The following is a 17,948-nucleotide window of genomic DNA, read 5'->3' on the forward strand; positions in this document are numbered from 1 at the left end:
TATTAAAAAAAAATTGTGCAAATCTTTGAATATATGTATTTCTTTAAAGCGAACATTTGTAACTCAAATATTTGCTTCTGGGGGGGTCCCTGGAACAAAATATTTTGAAATGAGGGTCTGCGGCCAAATACATATTATTTTGGGGGTCCTTGACATGGACAAAGTTTGAGAACCAGTGATTTATAGCAGCACACGTTTTCTTTTTTTTTTCAAAAAACTGTTAGGATTTAGAAGAGATTTGTAAAATCTCCAGAAGCAAAGATTTGAGTAAAAAAAAATATCGCTTAAAAAAATGTGCACAAATGTTCACGATTTTTCAAAAATAGCAGATCTACCAGCTCATATCGCGGCACTCGGTGCCGCGCTATGAGCTTGTAGATCAGCTATTTTTGAATAGCCAAAGAAGAAAAAAAAATGACACAGATGTGTTCCCGGTCTTAATGGCTTAAAGAGCTACACGAGGCCTGTCCCCACCTTTTTATCCAAAGCCGCGGGATTACTCACGCCCCACTGACCAGCCTCCTAGCCCTGAGCCCTTTAGCTGGCCCTCCACATACTAATTTGGACCCCACATATCTCTCACACCACCCACCCACAACAGCCCTAAACACACGCCTGTGGGGACCCATTTCCTAAACCACTTCCATATAAAAGCTATAGCGGGCAGAAAGGAGGCACTTGCGAAAGCTTCTCTGGTTAAAATAAGGCCCACCACCACAACGATGGTTTTTCCCTCGAGAGGCTGAAAAAAAGGCCACTCTGGGAGTGGGATTGCATGAGCCGAAACGGGAAGTTGTTACTCTATTCCCTTTTGGTTTGTTTTACATGGGTTTTTTTTTTTTCTTCTCTTGCTCGTGAAAAAAGTATGAGGATTTCTTTCCCTCTTTCCCTGTTGGTTCAGTGTGTTTCTTTACACTAATTGCCCACATAGTGTTTGCTCTCCTATGTGCGGTCATTAACCCATTCAATCCGGGAACGCATCCGTGTCATTTTCAAGATTTCTTTGGGCTATTAAAAAATAGCAGATCTACAAGCTCATAGCGCGGCACCGAGTGCCGCGCTATGAGCTTGTAGATCAGCGATTTTTGAAAAATCTAGAAAATGTGTGCAAATCTTTGAATATATAATCTTTGAATATATAATCTTTGAATAAATGTGTGCAAATCTTTAAAAAAAGATATATATATTTTTTTAAAGCCAACATTTGTAACTCAAAACATTTGTGACTCAACTCTGGGGGGGGTAATATTTTGGAACAAAATATTTTGAGATGGGGGTCTGCGGCCAAATACATATCTAAAAGTGTCTTCTAAATCCTTACAGTATGTTGCTATATCAGCGGTGCTCCAACTTTTCCATGTCAAGGACCCCCAAAATGATATGTGTATTTGGCCGCGGACCCCCATCTCAACATACGTTGTTCCAGGGACCCCCCAGAAGCACAGATCGGAGTTAAAAATGTTCGCTTTAAAACATATATATATATAAATATATATATATATATATATATATATATATATTCAAAGATTTGCACACATTGTCCACGATTTATTATTGTTTTTGCAGATCTAGGTGCCGCACTATGAGCTTGTATGTCTGCTATTTTTGAATAGCCAAAGAAATCTTAAAATGACACAGACGCGTTCCCGGTCTTACTGGGTTAAGAGATAGTCAAGTGGGATGTGGTGTTGTTGTTAGTAGAATGTTTGTCCGTGGTGCGCTACGCCCTTAAGCTCTGCGTGTCAGCACCCCGGGGGGAGGGAGAACAGTAACTACTCCTCTCTTCCTGACACCCAGCTCTCTCCTCCTCCTGTCTCTTTCTCTCACACTTTCTCCTCCTGTCTCCCATCCATGCCTCCCTATGGACACTCACTATAGTCCTTCCTTTATATTTAATCTCCATCTCTCACTCACCTCTCCCACCCACCCATTGTCTCTCCATTGTCTCTACACTTACACTATACTCTCGTCCTGTGGCTCTCAAACTTTTTCATGTCAAGGACCCCAAAAATGATATGTAATTTGCCGCAGACCCCCATCTAAAAATATTTTGTGCCAGGGACCCCCAGAAGGGAAGATTTGTGTTAAAAGTTGAGACTTTTTACTTCATTATAAATAAATATGTGACCATTTCTTTCAAGATTTTTTAAACATTTAAAGATAATTAAAAAAATAGCAGATTTACAAGCTCACAGCGCGTCACGAAAAGTGACCCACTGTGAGCTTGTAGATCTGCTATTTTTGAATAGCCAAAGCAGAATATGGATGAAGTGGTCACAATAACTGTGACGTTATCTGAACACATTTTGCTGGGGACCCCCTGGCACCCACTCAAGGACCTCTGGGGGTCCCCGGACCTCACTTTGAGAACCAATGTTTTCATTTCAAGGCCCCCCCAGTTTGATTACTCGTTTGATACAAGTGTATCAAACATAGCAGATCTACAAGCTCACAACCATCTGAGGAAATTAAGAAAATACGATTTTTTTCCATATACATAAAAAAAAAAATTGTAATGACTTATAATTCTAATGAGTCAAAGTGAGACACTTGGTGTGTAGCCTACTTTTTTTAAAACCCCAATTAAAACATGTATTCCTCTTAATCAAACATTTAAATCATGGGGTACTCTGGCTGAACCTGTGAGACAGAGTTCAGTGCTCAGAAAGAGGTTGAGAGCCCAGCTGTCATTGCATCATGCATATTGCAGCTGTGGCTCTGAAGTCAATTCCTCCACAGAGCCATGGTGACTCATCTCACTGGAACAGCTGGGATGGGAGGAGGGATTGTGGTAGAATTACATATTATATTGGTAGTATCATGTTTGGCCTTTATCTGACCTTCACTTCTGCCCAGTGGTGGAAAAAGTACTACTAAATGATTTATTTAAGTAAAAGTATCAATTCTGCAATGTAGAAATACTCTGTTACAAGTAAAAGTTGCTTCCCACAAGGGGCGCTCTAACGCTACTTAGGAATGATCCTAGGTCCCTGTAAAATGGAACGGACGGATGTGACACGAGCCCAAAAAACGTCACTTCCGTCCGCTCCAATGATTTGGAGAAAAAGGTCCATATCTCCATACTTTTTTACAGTGGTGAAAACAAGCCATTTTCAACAAAGTTGAGTAAACGACTGAAAATTCTGTGAAAATGGTCATCACTATTTTTTATATGTTCACATGCCTAGTGGGGAGGAAATCATAAGGTCTCAAGGCGCCCAGATGAAAAACACAAAGGTTATGATTCAGCAAAGTTGGAAATCGGACAGATTTGACCGGAACACTGCAGGAGGGAGCAGCATACCTCCACCTTCTAGTAAGTGCCTCTGACTCCATTTGATCCTCTTTGATACGTTTACTCTTTGTCCTGCACCATGCAGCTGGACTATCTGGATGTGCAGAACGATTCCTTTTCAATCTGACCAGAGGCATCATTTCAGAGAAAATAAGAGGTGGAAAAAAATAAGCCCCATTTCCAAAATAGCTAAATAGTGGAGCTACAAGCTCACAACGCGCCGCCACATTGTGAGCTTGTAGATCCACTATTCTTGCTATTTTGGTGGGGTGGGGAGAGTTTGAAAATGTTCACCTATAATAATGACATGCCCTAAATAGGGATGCCAGTTTGAAAGTGGTTTATAAATGTCTCGTTGCAGACGAGAAAATACACATCTTCAGTATAACATGTGTCACATCTCACATCATGTTAAAGGACTATTTAAAGAAAGAAATAGCGCACATCCTCTGTCTCTTGGTGCTGAGCCAAACTGTAAGAACAGAATCATGAGGACGAAGCGGGGACTCGCAACTCAGTTTTTGAATGCTCCCAAGTTTTGATTTGCGACAAACAGCAGATATGACGTTTTGACCCTTTTGGTCTTTTATCTGTCTTTTTCAAGTATATGAATATACTTGAAAAAGACAGAAAGGGTCGAAACGTCTTACCTGCTGTTTGTCGCAAATAAAAACTTGCAGCATTCAAAAAGTGAGTCGCGAGTCCGCGCTTTGTCTGCATGTTAAAAGGACGGACATGGATTCAGATGCACTCGGTGTTCAAATCTGAAATCAGATAAATCTACAAAAAAAAATCAGAGTTGGGGAAAATATGCATAAAAGAACTGAGGTTAAAATTGACGGCCCTGAATCCGTGCCTCCATTTGCCTCATCATCATCAATCACTGATTGATACAGAGATCCTGGACAGATGACCGGGGCCTTTCTTCTTCAAAGCTGCTGCCCCTTGGCAGTACAGTATACGCTCTCCTTTCAACCTGACACTTCAGAAGATATAATTGTGGAATGAGAAGAAGGAAAGAGGAGCCACTTACGTCCCGTCTTCGTTGCTTCTGTAGAAGACCATGAACGGATCCGACTTGCCAAAGAAGTCTTTCTTGTCCAGCTTGTTGGCACAGAACTGCATGGTGGCACTGTCCTGCAAGGGGGCACAGGGACGAGAAGAGCCACACGTTTAGATCAGTGCTTTTCAACCCTTTTTCATATCAAGGTCCATTATATATTCTGCATTTGGGCCACGGAACCACCGTTTGATGAGATTTAGACCCTCAGACCCAATAATATTTTGTTATCGTTGGATAAGATTTGCTGTAGATATAGATATGCTGTATTGATGTTGGTACCAATAGGAGAGATGACAGGCAAACGTTGATCAAAATAGCAATTCTTTAAGTAATTCAGATGTTTAACAATAATTTAACTCTTGAGAGCGTAAATCTTAAAATGACACAGATGCGGTCTTAAAGGGTTAAGAGATAGTCAAGTGGGATGTGGTGTTGTTGTTAGTAGAATGTTTGCCTGTGCGCTACGCCCTTAAGCTCCGCGTGTCAGCACCCCGGGGGGAAGGAGAACAGTAACTACTCCTCCTTCCTGACACCCAGCTCTCTCCTCCTCCTGTCTCTTTCTCTCACTCTTTCTCCTCTCAAGAGTTAAAGATCTATAACGGTCCATTTGGTTACCAACTCTCCATCATTTAGCTGGGGACCACCTGGAACCCCCTCAAGTACCACTGGTGGTCCCCGGACCACTGGTTGAGAACCACTGGTTTTTAGACTATAAAGTCTGTTTGTTGGTATATCTCACACACACAAACCTATATGTTTTAACAACTCATCACCGTACAATGTATGAACCATGAATCTTCAGCTACCCTCTCCCACAATATGAAGACAGTACTGTCCTGACTAGTGTCACTGATTACAGTTTATTTATTTATCTAATGTTTTTAGTTTGTTTAGTTTTTTATGTTTTTTGGGGGGCTTTTATGCCTTCATTGACAGGACAGTATAGGCAGACAGGAAATGGGGAGAGAGATGGGGAGTGACATGCAGTGGTGGAAAAAGTACTCAAATGTTTTACTTAAGTAAAAGTGTCGATACTGCAATGTAGAAGTACTCTGTTACAAGTAAAAGTCCGGAATTCATACTTTACTTGAGTAAAAGTACAAAAGTATTGGTATCAAAATGTACTTAAAGTACCAAAAGTAAAACTACTAAAATGAAAATAGCAGATCTACAAGCTCACAACGCGTTGTGATGCGACACGTTGTGAGCTTGTAGATCGGCTATTTTCAAATAGCCTAGGTATAAAATAGGGCTGAAGTGGTTAATGTATGTTTTATAATGTAATCATTTATATCTGCAAAGTAACTAGTAACTAAGGTTTTCAAATAATTGTAGTGGAGTAAAAGTACAATATTTGCCTCTGAGATGTAGTGGAGTAGAAGTAAACGTATTGGAAATTGGAAATACTCCAGTAAAAAGTTCCTCAAAATTGTACTTAAGTACAGTACTTGAGTAAATGTACTTAGTTACTTTACACCACTGGTGACATGCAGCAAAGGCCATCGGGATCGGGACTCGAACCTGCGACACGCTGTCAGGCTACACTGAGCCCTAGGTGCCTGGACCGCTACGCCAGCGGTCCAGGCAATTCTTTAATTATTATTATTACTATTTTTTTTGAGTAGCCAATTAATTTGTACCCGCTTTTTCTACCCAATAATTGGGTAGAAAAAGCGGGTACATTTTTATGTAGTTGTTATGCCAATTAAGCCCCCACCGGGAGGACGTAGGGCCTTCGTCCTACTCCTCCGCCCGGCTTCCCTCCCCCGAACATCACGGGCCAACTGTGTTTGCATAGACGCCCGACTAAACCGGAATGCACCACGGCGGATTCGAACCCACAACCTCTGTGGTGGTGGGCAGGGACTTTACCGCTGTGCCACCCGAGCACCCTACAGTTTATTTTTCAAATGTATACATTTCAATTATCCTCAATGCCTCAAACGACTTCTACCCATGTGGAAAGTAACTAAGTACATGTACTCAAGTACTGTAGCCTACTGTACAATTTTAAGGTATTCTTTACTTAACTGGAGTATTTCCAATTTTCTATACTTTAACTTTTAGTCTACTACAAATATTGTACTCCACTACAATTATTTGAAAACTTTAGTTACTAGGTACTTTGTAGATTTAGATTATTATTACAAAACATGCATTACCCACCTCAGCCCTATATACATTTCAGCTATTTGAAAATAGCCGATCTACAAGCTCACAATGCGTCGCGATGCGACGCATTGTGCGCTTGTAGATCTGCTATTTTCAAATGTTTTTTATACATGTTATACTTTTGAAAACTTGTGAAATGGGACATTCTGCATAATAGAGTACTTTTGTATTTTAAGTATATTTTGATAACAATACTTTTGTACTTTTACTCAAGTAAATTCTTTATTACAGACTTTTTTTTGGAGAATTGCAGTACTGGTTCTTTTACTTAAGTAAAGAATTTGAGTACTTTTTTCACCACTGCTTCTACCATTCTCTATACGACTTGAGGCACTCCACACAACACAGCTTCATTTTTCTGTTCCTGCAGTCTCCAAATCATAAGGGAAGAAAGCTTTTATGTTCAAAGCAGCTGATTGGAACAATTTACTGGCAAATATTCTATCCATATCATCTTTTCATCTGTTCAAAAATGTCTTATGATACGATTTCCTGTACACGTCCATAGCTATTACGACATCATAAATAATGAATTATTACGTACAAATTACCTATATCTCATCATAATAACTATAACTAACTATATTTCTAAATAAACTGTATGCTATGACGAACATCGACACTGACAATGATATTTGATTTTGAACATCCATCTTTTGCGCTTGCTTAGAGTATAATACTCCGATTTTCTGTTGTGTTGTCTTGTGTTTTGGTTTGTTTGACTGTCTGGTTGTTTTTTTGGACCTCCTCAAAAACGAAATGCTACATTTCAAGGGCTTCCTAATAACAAATTCTAAATGGAAATTGAAGTACGGTCTGAGTGTTCAAATAAAGCCTGTCATTGTCCATCCAATAAGGTTCGTACTGAACTTGGAAAACAGGCCCTTATTATCCGCTGCCTCTGCAGACAGAAGGGTTGTTGTGGCAGATTCAACTGTCATGTGTAATTGCTTCCTTAGATAGATTCTGTTTCCATTCGTCTGACTTTTAGCCACATTATGATTCTGTGAGTTTCTGCTGTGTGTTTCTGCTATATGTGATGTTAACGTTTGCTTTAACCCATGATTACCCATTTAACCCCTATGACCTTGTAGATCTACACATTTTTAATAATTTTTTTTGCAAATCTTTGAATATGTTTAAAGCGAACATTTGCTACTCAAACCTTTTCTTCTGGGGATTCTACAAATGTCTTCTAAATCCTAACAGTTTTTTTGAAAAAAACGTATGTTGCTATAATCAGTTGTTCTCACAACATTTTCCCCCCAAATTAAATGTATTTGGCCGCAGACCCCCTTCCTAAAATGTTTTGTTCCAGGGACCCCCAGAAGCAAAAAATCTGAGTTACAAATGTTTGTTTTAAAAATATGTATATTCAAAGATTTTTTTTTTCTTCAAAAAAAAAGCAGATCTACAAGCTCATAGCGCGACACTCGTGCTATGAGCTTGTAGATCTGCTATTTTTTGAATAGCCAAAGACATCTTAAAATGGCACAGATGCGTTCCCGGTCTTAAAGGGTTAATGTTGTTTGCTACACTTTTAACTGCTGCTATCTTGACCATGGCTCACCTCGAAAAAGAGATTGGTTAAATAAAGGTCCAAGAATAATAAAGTTGTTGGCATTGTAAGCACCTTGGAGATGAATTATATTATGTTTGTCCCTCTTCTCTTCCCCTTTTTATCTTCCACAACATTAGGACAATAAGCAGTGCAACAGAATTCATATTACATCATTATGAGAGGCAATATCATCTAATGAAATGCCACTTCTCATCTCTTTCAGAGGCTGTGTGTGTGTGTGTGTGTGTGTGTGTGTGTGTGTGTGTGTGTGTGTGTGTGTGTGTGTGTGTGTGTGTGTGTGTGTGTGTGTGTGTGTGTGTGTGTGTGTGTGTGTGTGTGGCATGTCAATACATCTTCATCAGGTCCTCTGACCGTTCCCCATCCACAATGTTGTACAACGTATGGGTATAATAATACATATAACATAATGTCTTTTTGATTGATTGAATACTTTATTAGTCGGAAATGTAAACATAACGAGGTACAGTCGGACATTTAGGCTAAAAGGATAACACAAAAAAAGTCCTGGGGACTTTGTTTACATTATGGTCCCATGTATTCAATTAAAGGGATACTAGGTAACTTCGCAGATCTGTGTTTGTACACACACTCCCCCCCTCCCCCCCTCCCCTCTCTGACAGGTATCAAAGTGATTGCTGTCTCTGATGCATTCGTTGATTAGAGAGAGAGAGAGAGAGCACTAACGAGGTTGACACGTTTATGGCCCAATCAATCAACTAATGCACAACCCCTTTGAAGTTCAAAGGGATCAATTAAGAGCCCCGGCCTCCCCCCCTCTCCCCCCACAGACTTTTCAGTCCCTGAGAGATGAGATGAGGCAAATGGAGGAATGTCAATATAAACAGTGGAATGTCAACAAAAACAGTGGAACAAAACCAAAATACAGCCAGAGGGATGTGTCTTTATGCAGGAAAACACACCTGCATAATAGACCATATTCACACGGCGACCATTTTGGAATTTAACATTGAAAGTGCCACCCCGTTGCCATGGCAACCGGGGTGGCACTTCATTGACTTAATAGCAACATGGCCAGCGTGTGAATATGGTCTATTATATAGTGGCTGATAGCTGGAAAAAATGCTAAATAAATATATATATATTTTTTTAAATTTAGGCTCTTAGTCTCCCTTTAAGACATAAGACATGGTCATTAAGACGGCAAAATATGAATACAAAAGGGAGGTGGATGAACATGTGAGAAAGGCTCCTATGTCTACAGAGGAACGTGGACAAAGAGGTGAGAAAGGCTTCTATGTCTACAGAGGAACGTGGACGAAGAGGTGAGAAAGGCCTCTATGTCTACAGAGGAACATGGACGAAGAGGTGAGAAAGGCTTCTATGTCTACAGAGGAACGTGGACGAAGAGGTGAGAAAGGCCTCTATGTCTACAGAGGAACGTGGACGAAGAGGTGCGACACAGACTCTCCGTTGTGCGTCCTCCTGATGGCCTCTGCCAGCATGATGGAGATGTCCATCACCTGGATCTTGGGACAGTCCTTCACGTTGTCGTCCTGGGGCACGGTGTTGGTGACCACCACGGCCTCCAGGAGGCTGGCCTGGTTGAGGCGGGCCACGGCCGGGCCAGAGAGCACGCCGTGCGTCACCATCACGTACACCTTGGCGGCGCCGGCCTGCGCCAGCTTGTCGGCGGCGTGGCAGATGGTGCCGCACGTGTCGGCCATGTCGTCCACCAGCACGGCCACGCGGCCCGCCACGTCGCCCACCAGCACCATGCGCTCCACCTCGTTGGCCCGCTTCCTGTCCTTGTGGATCAGGGCGAAGTCCACGTTCAGGCTGTCGGCGATGGACGTCACCCGCTTGGCCCCGCCCGCGTCCGGAGACACCACCACGCAGGAGCGCCACTCGGCCACGTTCTCCCGGATCCACTTCAGCACCACGGGCTCTGCGTAGAGGTTGTCCACGGGGATGTCGAAGAAGCCCTGGATCTGCGAGGCGTGCAGGTCCATGGTGATGATGTGGTCGGCCCCGGCCCCGGACAGCATGTTGGCCACCAGCTTGGCGGTGATGGGCGCGCGGCTCTTGTCCTTCTTGTCCTGCCGGGCGTACGGGAAGCAGGGCACGACGGCCGTCACCCGCGAGGCCGAGGCGATCTTGCAGGCGTGGATCATGATGAGCAGCTCCATCAGGTGGTCGTTGATCTGCCCGCAGCCGCTCTGCACGATGTACACGTCCTCCTCGCGCACGCTCTCGCCGATCTCCACGCACGTCTCCCCGTTGCTGAACTTCTTGGTGACCACCTTGCCCAGCTCCAGGCCCAGGCGGTCCGCGATCCTCCGGGAGAGGTCCGGGTGGGAGCTGCCGCTGAAGAGCTTGATGTTACGCATCTTTTCTTTTCGAGGGCCGAGAAAGCTTGGCGATTCTGATATGGCGGGATAATGAACAGCGCACGGAAAAGCGTTTACGCTGAGAGACGAACGGACGGGAGAACGTTACGACACTTTTATATCGGACTTCGTGTGATGTCACTCATATCATGATGTCATAGTTTATGACATCATATAGCTTCAGCCTGATCAGAGTATCACCCATCATCATTACTTGGAGGCCAGACTATGACATCATACTGAGGACTTGAGGGATCACCATATATGGGCATAAACGGGACACACACAGCGGTCTCCATATATGCCCATATATGCAATCTAATCATTTTTTAAATGAATCTATGTGAGGCGAAAGGATTGGGTGTAGATAAACAAGACCAGGAGACCTGGTTCTGCCAGACCCAGAATGAAGAGTACAGTGGTTGATGAGCTTTACTTAATTACATACTTGTGACATAATAATGATGTCATGAATAGTTCGTGACGAAATGGGACGAAAGGGGGACAGACTGCTTTGGCTGGGGCCGGGGGACAAAGTGACCATGGCCCTAGTGGTTGAAATCTGAATGGCCGGGGTTCGCACGACGTGTGTCCCTTCTATGCCCATGTATGGACAGACTTTTTTGGGGGATAGATTTCTTTTTGGCTGGGGCCGGAGGACAAAGTGACAGACTTTTTTTTGGCTGGGGCCGGAGGACAAAGTGACCATGCCCATATATGGACGAAACAGGTACAAAGCCTCATGTAAGCCCGACCCCTTGGGTCTGGCAAAAAAAGAGCACACCAAGTACAGTGCAACTCAGGTCCGTTTTGTTAATTATAAAGCAGTGTTTCTCAAAGTGGGGTCCGGGGACCCCCAGTGGTCCTTGAGAATGTTCCAGGGGGTCCCCAACAGTTTGAGGCTATTTGAAAATACCACATCTACAAGCTCACAATGCGTCCTGATTCGGTGTGAACTTGTAGATCTGTGATTTTCAAAAGAATCGTGAACAAAATATAAATATTGTTTGAAATGACCAAACCTGCCTTCCGATGATGTCACTGGTAGGCAGGTTTCTGGACTGTCCACAGCCCACCAATGATCGAGAAACAGAGGCTGATTTATCAATGGAACGTAGAAATCAGCTTTAATTCATTTATCAACGGAACGTAGAAACCGACTTAAATTCATTTATCAACGGAACGTAGAAACCAGTGTAAATTCATTTATCAACGGAACGTAGAAACCAGTGTAAATTCATTTATCAACGGAACGTAGAAACCAGCGTAAATTCATTTATCAACGGAACGTAGAAACCAGCGTAAATTCATTTATCAATGGAACGTAGAAACCAGCGTAAATTCCAGCCCAGGAATCATCTTTCGACGGGAATCACGTGTGATTTATAACACGCCCTTCTTACAGAGGCCACGCCCCGCGAGTTCTTCCGGGAAGCCAATAAGAAAGCAAATTCTCCGGTGGAAAGTTACCCCTCCAATCATATCAGTGGAATCACACACACATATTTGCATACGCAGGCAGCCCTTACCGTCAACAGAACAGCACAGAGACATGAATATAACAAAACAAAAATCCTCAGTTGTACGTCATCTAGAGAACTTTGTGCTAGTAGTGATCAATTTGCTGGGGGCCACTTTAAGCTGTTTTCCACCTTTTCAAATTACAAAATAAATACATCCACTTCTTGCTCACAAAACTTGGGCACGAGGCATATATCACGCCCCACATCAAATACTTTCTCACATTTAGGAGTGCTGTCTTCCTGATTGCACTGTAGATTATCTATATGGTTCAGCTGACCGATGTGTTTTTTTTTCTGTTTTTGTATTGTTGTTGTTTTTATTTGTTCCGTATTTTACTTTAGTCTTGTAGGATTCTTGTCCTTTTCATTTGGGGAAAAAAACTAAAACAAACTGGTCATTTAACAGTTGTTTTCTTAATTAGGATCTATATGAGGCAATGCTATGCTTTATGCTGGAGATATGCATGCAATGAATGCTTCTGTCAAACTCCAATGAACAAAAAAATATATGTATATATATGTCTCACTTTTATCCCCACCGTGCTCTACACCATAATACAATAAAGTTGTTGGCATTGTAAGCACCTTGGAGACGAATTATATTATGTTTGTCCCTCTTCTCTTCCCCTATTTTATCTTCCATTACATTATACAATAAGCAGAGCAACAGAATGCATAATATTACACCATTATGAGAGGCAATATCATCTAATGAAATGCCACTTCTCATCTCTTTCAGATGCTGTGTGTGTGTGTGTGTGTGCGCGTGTGTGCGTGTGCGTGCGTGTGTTTGCTCTGTTTATTTTGGTGTAATTTGAATAGCTCAGTGAGTGTGCGTGTGCATGTGCGTCAGTGCGTGTGTAGGAATACGGGGGCGCTCATTAGGAAAACAAGCCAGGCACTTGCAGAGTAGCACACACACAAGCACACACACACACACACACACACACACACACACACACACACAAGCACACACACACAGCAGTAATGGCTTCTGCAAAGCAGCTGCATTCATCAGCAGGCTTTATCAGGAGATAACTCTGTCACATTATAACGTCTCTGTCGGGCGGAAACCTTGTATGCCCAAAACCGCTTTTTTTATTATGATAAAAAAAAATTGTAAAATAGCAGATCTACAAGCTAACAACGTCTCGCGTTGCGACGCGTCATGAGCTTGTAGATCTGCCATTTTTCACTATTGTAGTAGCGGCGCGACACTCTTGTATGATGAAGTAGGGCATTAATTTACGATAAAACATAAAAATATGAAACGTGGAGATACGAGGTTTCTGCCCGACAGCAACGATAAGCTGCTTTAAGCTCTCACACTGTGCCTGCAAGGCACCGGAAGATAAGACAAGTGAAGGTGATTAGAGGTGCTTCATGTACATTAGCATAGTTTTGTGGGTTTCTATATAAAAACCAACAACAGAGAAGCAACAAGAGCGGCTCTCTGCTTCAAACTCTGCACATTTGTATCGCCAAGGGAGTGCGGTGCCCGGCGTGAAGTCGGTCCGACCGGCCAGTGGTTCTCAAACTTTCTTTTTTCAAGGACCCCCAGTTTGTATTCATTAGTCAATGACCCTCATAACTCTGAGAATGGACCCTTACAGGTCCATCACTTGTAACTCAAGTGACGAGAAACCACAGCTATAACAACGACAGTGGTGAATGCAAATAATTATACTGTAGTTATACATTATATTGCTTGGTGTTGTATTATACACCTCCTTCATGATCAACGGGGGGAGGTGGAGAACGAGAGGGAGTGGAGAGCGAGAGCGTGAACACTTTGAAGAACCTTGTGGTGTGTGTGTGTGTGTGTGTGTGTGTGTGTGTGTGTGTGTGTGTGTGTGTGTGTGTGTGTGTGTGTGTGTGTGTGTGTGTGTGTGTGTGTGTGTGTGTGTGTGTGTGTGTGTGTGGGTGTGTGTGTGTGTGTGCGTCAGTGGTGGAAAGTAACTAAGTACATTTACTTAAGTACTGTACTTAAGTACAATTTTGAGGTATTTGTACTCTACTTGAGTATTTCCAATTTCTAATACTTTTACTTCTACTCCACTACATCTCAGAGGCAAATATTGTACTTTTACTCCACTACATTTATTTGAAAACTTTAGTTACTAGTTACTTTGCAGATATACATTATTATATTATTAAACATACATTAACCACTTTAACCCTATTTTATACCTAGGCTATTTGAAAATAGCCGATCTACGAGCTCACAACGCGTCGCAGCGCGACGCGTTGTGAGCTTGTAGATCTGCTATTTTCAAATATTTTGTACTTTTACTTTTGATACTTTAAGTACATTTTGATGCCAATACTTTTGTACTTTTACTCAAGTAAATTTTGAATTCTGAACTTTTACTTGTAACAGAGTATTTTTATATTGCAGTATTGGTACTTTTACTTAAGTAAAGAATTTGAGTACTTTTTCCACCACTGAGTGTGCGTGCACGTGCGTGTGTGTGACGTCACTGAGGTCTTTGTCATGGACCATGCACACAGACACTGTGGCGAGGAAGGCTAGGCAGCACCTGTATCACCTGCAGACAGCTGAGGAAATTAAAAGTCTCACAGAAAGACCCTGCAAATCCATCTACTCTGCTATACAACACAGCTGCATTCTGACAGGGGCTATCGCCATTTGGTACAGGAATAGCCCCTCCTCCCCCGGGACCAGCCAGCCTTGCAGAGAGAGGGGGTGGTGTGGCTCGGGCCGAGCGCACCACAGGGACTTCACTCCCCTCGTATCCCCTTCCCTGCAAGAGGACTCCATACTCCAGGAGGTGTCTGAGCAGAAAGCAGTCCAGCAATTGGACTGTTTGTGCCGCTGTGGTCATCAGGCAAACTCCTGCGCCGCTGTCACAAAGCCACTTGACTAACAGAGAGACACACACGAAGAGCTTTTCCATATATAGCTCAGACTGTCAGTCACCTGAGCAATAGCCTCGGGAACCCAATGCGTTTTTTTTTTTTTGTGTCAAAACCTGAGCAATGACCAAAATGCTAAGTCACCTGCCTTTAACCTGTAAATACTCACTTTTCTTTGGCTTTTCTTTTCTTTTTTGTTGGGGGGGGGGGGGGGGTGACAGATCTACTAATGCACATACAGTATATTTGGATTTAAATCAAATACCACCAAAGCGGAAAAAGCGGCACTCCAAAATAAAGGATGCAAGACTGGCTCAGATACAAATTCTCATTTATTGAGAACGCTAGAGTGTCGCTTTTTCCACTTCAGTGGTATTTGATTTAAGTTATATGAATAGCTGCCTAAACTAAAAAGGGCATCCAGAGGAAGCACACCTGCTTTTCTTTCTTACCAGTATATTTGGATTATATATAGTTCAGAATGGCTATAGTTCACCACATACTGTAACATTCAATTGTGTTTGCACTAGTGTTGATTTTGACAGCACACTTTGATTTAGTTTTAGTCATAGTCTTTTCCATTTAGTTTTAGTCATATTTCAGTCATCTGAAATGTTTTAGTTTTTGTCTAGTTTCAGTCGACAAAATATCATTAGATTATATAGACTAAATCTATACAGTTGATTTAGTCGACTAAAATGTATTGTGGCGGTGCCTTGATGGCGTCGTAATGGGTGATTTTACACTCGGTTGCATGCTGAATATAGCCGCTCTACAAGCTCACAACGCGTCGCAGCGCGACGCGTTGTGAGCTTGTAGATCTGCTATTTTCAGCATGCACACCCTAGCGCAACAAAACATAAAATGACTTGTCTTTTAGTTCTACTGTATCTCTTCTCCACTAGTCCCTCTCTAACATTTTAGTCTAGTTTTTATTTGGTGACGAAATTATAATATATTTAGTCTTAGTTTTAGTTATCATAGTTTAGTTTTTATTTAGTTTTCGTCAGTGAAAAAAGGTAGTCGACGAACATTTTTCGTCATAGTTTTAGTCGACGAAATCAATACTGGTTTGCACTATTTGGCCATCCTGCTGCTGCATGCATTGTATATTCCCCAGTTGCTATAATGTATTGTCCCATTTATATTCCGTATATTGTCCTCCGAATGCAAGCAGAATTGGGGGAGAAGTGGGACTGAGTGCCCGTGGCCCCAACGGGGGGGCTGAATAAATCGGTTTTGTCCAAAATAATGGAGTCATTCTGTAGCTCCTCTCGCCCCACATAATGGTTTAGTCGGCCACTGTGCTGCTATAGGGTTTATCATAAATCAAATCAAATAATTTCTTATTTATATAACACGTTTCATATACAGCAAGTGCAACCCAATGTGCTTCACAGATGAAAAAAAAACATTTTAAAAACATTAATGAAAGGAAAAAGGACAATTAAGTTTTGTAAGAAAACACAAAGGGGAAATGTAAAAGAAAATGCAATAAACATAGAAATAAAAAAGGAGTAATGCTAAACCCTAGGTAAAGGCAATGCTAAAAAGGATGTGTCTTAAGTTTTCTTTTAAAACTGTCCATGGATTCAGAGAGCCGCTGACATAGACTGGGATCAATGGAAACGCATGCGTGCATGTACAGTGTATGGGTGTTGAAATCAGGGGCGCAGCCATGGGTGGGCCGTGGCCCACCCATATAGAAAGCTGGCCCACCCAATCGTTTTTTTTGGGGACATTTAAAAAAATATTAAGTTTTGTGTTTTGATAATAAATCGGTAAAATCAGGCAAAAATAAGAATTAAATAACATAACCCTAACCTAAAACAGAAAAAAAGAAAAAAAAAAAAAAGTATCAAAATCCGCCCCAAAAACGCATGCGCGGATGGGTCGGGGCACGCGTGCGTGCATGCGTGCCCACCCGCTCCTGCCTAGGCCCAGCCTATACTAGCATTCTGGCTGCGCCACTGGTTGAAATGACCTGATAAAGTAGGTGCATTTATGAAAAATATACATACAGTAAATGGAAAGCAGGCTGTTCACATGGTGCTGCTGTGCGTAAAGCCAGTTGACGTACCGACACTTTCCCTAAATGATTCTCTAACACAGCTCTAATGATACAGTGGAGTGACTGCTGATGCTGTAGCAGCACCACCACTATGTCTTTCCCCTAGAAAATGAATTCAAGATGTCAAAAACAGAAAAAGAAAAGGAAAGGGAAAGAAAGCAAACTGAGGGAAAACAACTCCTCCGTGCTCATTTATTTCAAAAGAAAGGTGAGCAGAGAGCAGAACTAAAACAGTTGGAAAATGGTTTAATCTAATATCTCTTCAAAGTTGTTTAAATTGAAGGCAGTCAGGCAAACAAATTCAACTTCAATCTGCACTTCCTTTCTCACATAACACGCATAAAAGTGACACGTGTGAGTGAAATATTCATTGGATGTTTTTTCAGAGGTTTGACACAAATGAACAGTTGCTGGACACTAGGGCTACAGTCCATGCAGGCTATACAGACAGATCAAGAATCTGCCTTTGTGGGCAGTGGTGGAAAGTAATTAATGACATTTACTGAAGTACTGTACTTAAGTCAAATTTTGAGGTAGTTTTACTTTACTTGAGTATTTCCAATTTTCAATACTTTTACTTCTACTCCACTACATCTCAGAGGCAAATATTGTACTTTTACTCCACTACAATTATTTGAAAACGTACTAGTTATTTTTTAGATTTGAATTATTATTAACCACCTCTATTTAAACTGTGGCTATTTGAAAAAAGCCGACCTACAAGCTCACAATGCGCTGCGACACGTTCTGAGCTTGTAGATCTGCTATTTTCAAAAGATTTTAATACATTTATACCTTGTGAAACGGAACATTCTGCACGATGAGTAGGCTACTTTTACTTTTGGTACTTTAAGTATATTTTGATGCCAATACTTTTGTACTTTTACTCAAGTACATTTTGATTACTGGACTTTTACTTCTACATTGCAGTATTGATACTTTTACTTAAAGGCATACTAGGTAACGTTTTCAACAAAACTAAAGTTAAATTGTATATCTTTTGTGAGTGGCAAAAGT

General features: G+C 41.8%; 2 protein-coding genes across 5 annotated transcripts in view; both read right to left on the reverse strand.

Annotated features, from left to right (window-relative positions):
• cpne5b (copine Vb) overlaps window positions 1–17,948 on the reverse strand; it is a gene marked incomplete at both ends in the record, with an annotated part of 314,866 nt that overhangs the window by 76,215 nt on the left and 220,703 nt on the right. For all 4 annotated transcript variants that reach the window (XM_080425210.1, XM_080425209.1, XM_080425211.1 and 1 more), the window contains one exon: window positions 4,329–4,432. In XM_080425210.1, coding sequence (XP_080281336.1) covers window positions 4,329–4,432 — 104 coding nt within the window. The remainder of the gene's footprint in view (window positions 1–4,328; window positions 4,433–17,948) is intronic.
• Window positions 9,501–10,460, reverse strand: LOC308082308 (ribose-phosphate pyrophosphokinase 1-like; the record flags this gene model as incomplete). Its single annotated transcript, XM_080424023.1, has 1 exon — window positions 9,501–10,460. One exon carries the CDS (start codon window positions 10,458–10,460, stop codon window positions 9,501–9,503), a length of 960 nt encoding a protein of 319 aa, XP_080280149.1.

This window comes from Gymnoscopelus braueri (genome assembly GCF_963280865.1).
Source record: "Gymnoscopelus braueri genome assembly, chromosome: 3".
Taxonomy (NCBI): domain Eukaryota; kingdom Metazoa; phylum Chordata; class Actinopteri; order Myctophiformes; family Myctophidae; genus Gymnoscopelus; species Gymnoscopelus braueri.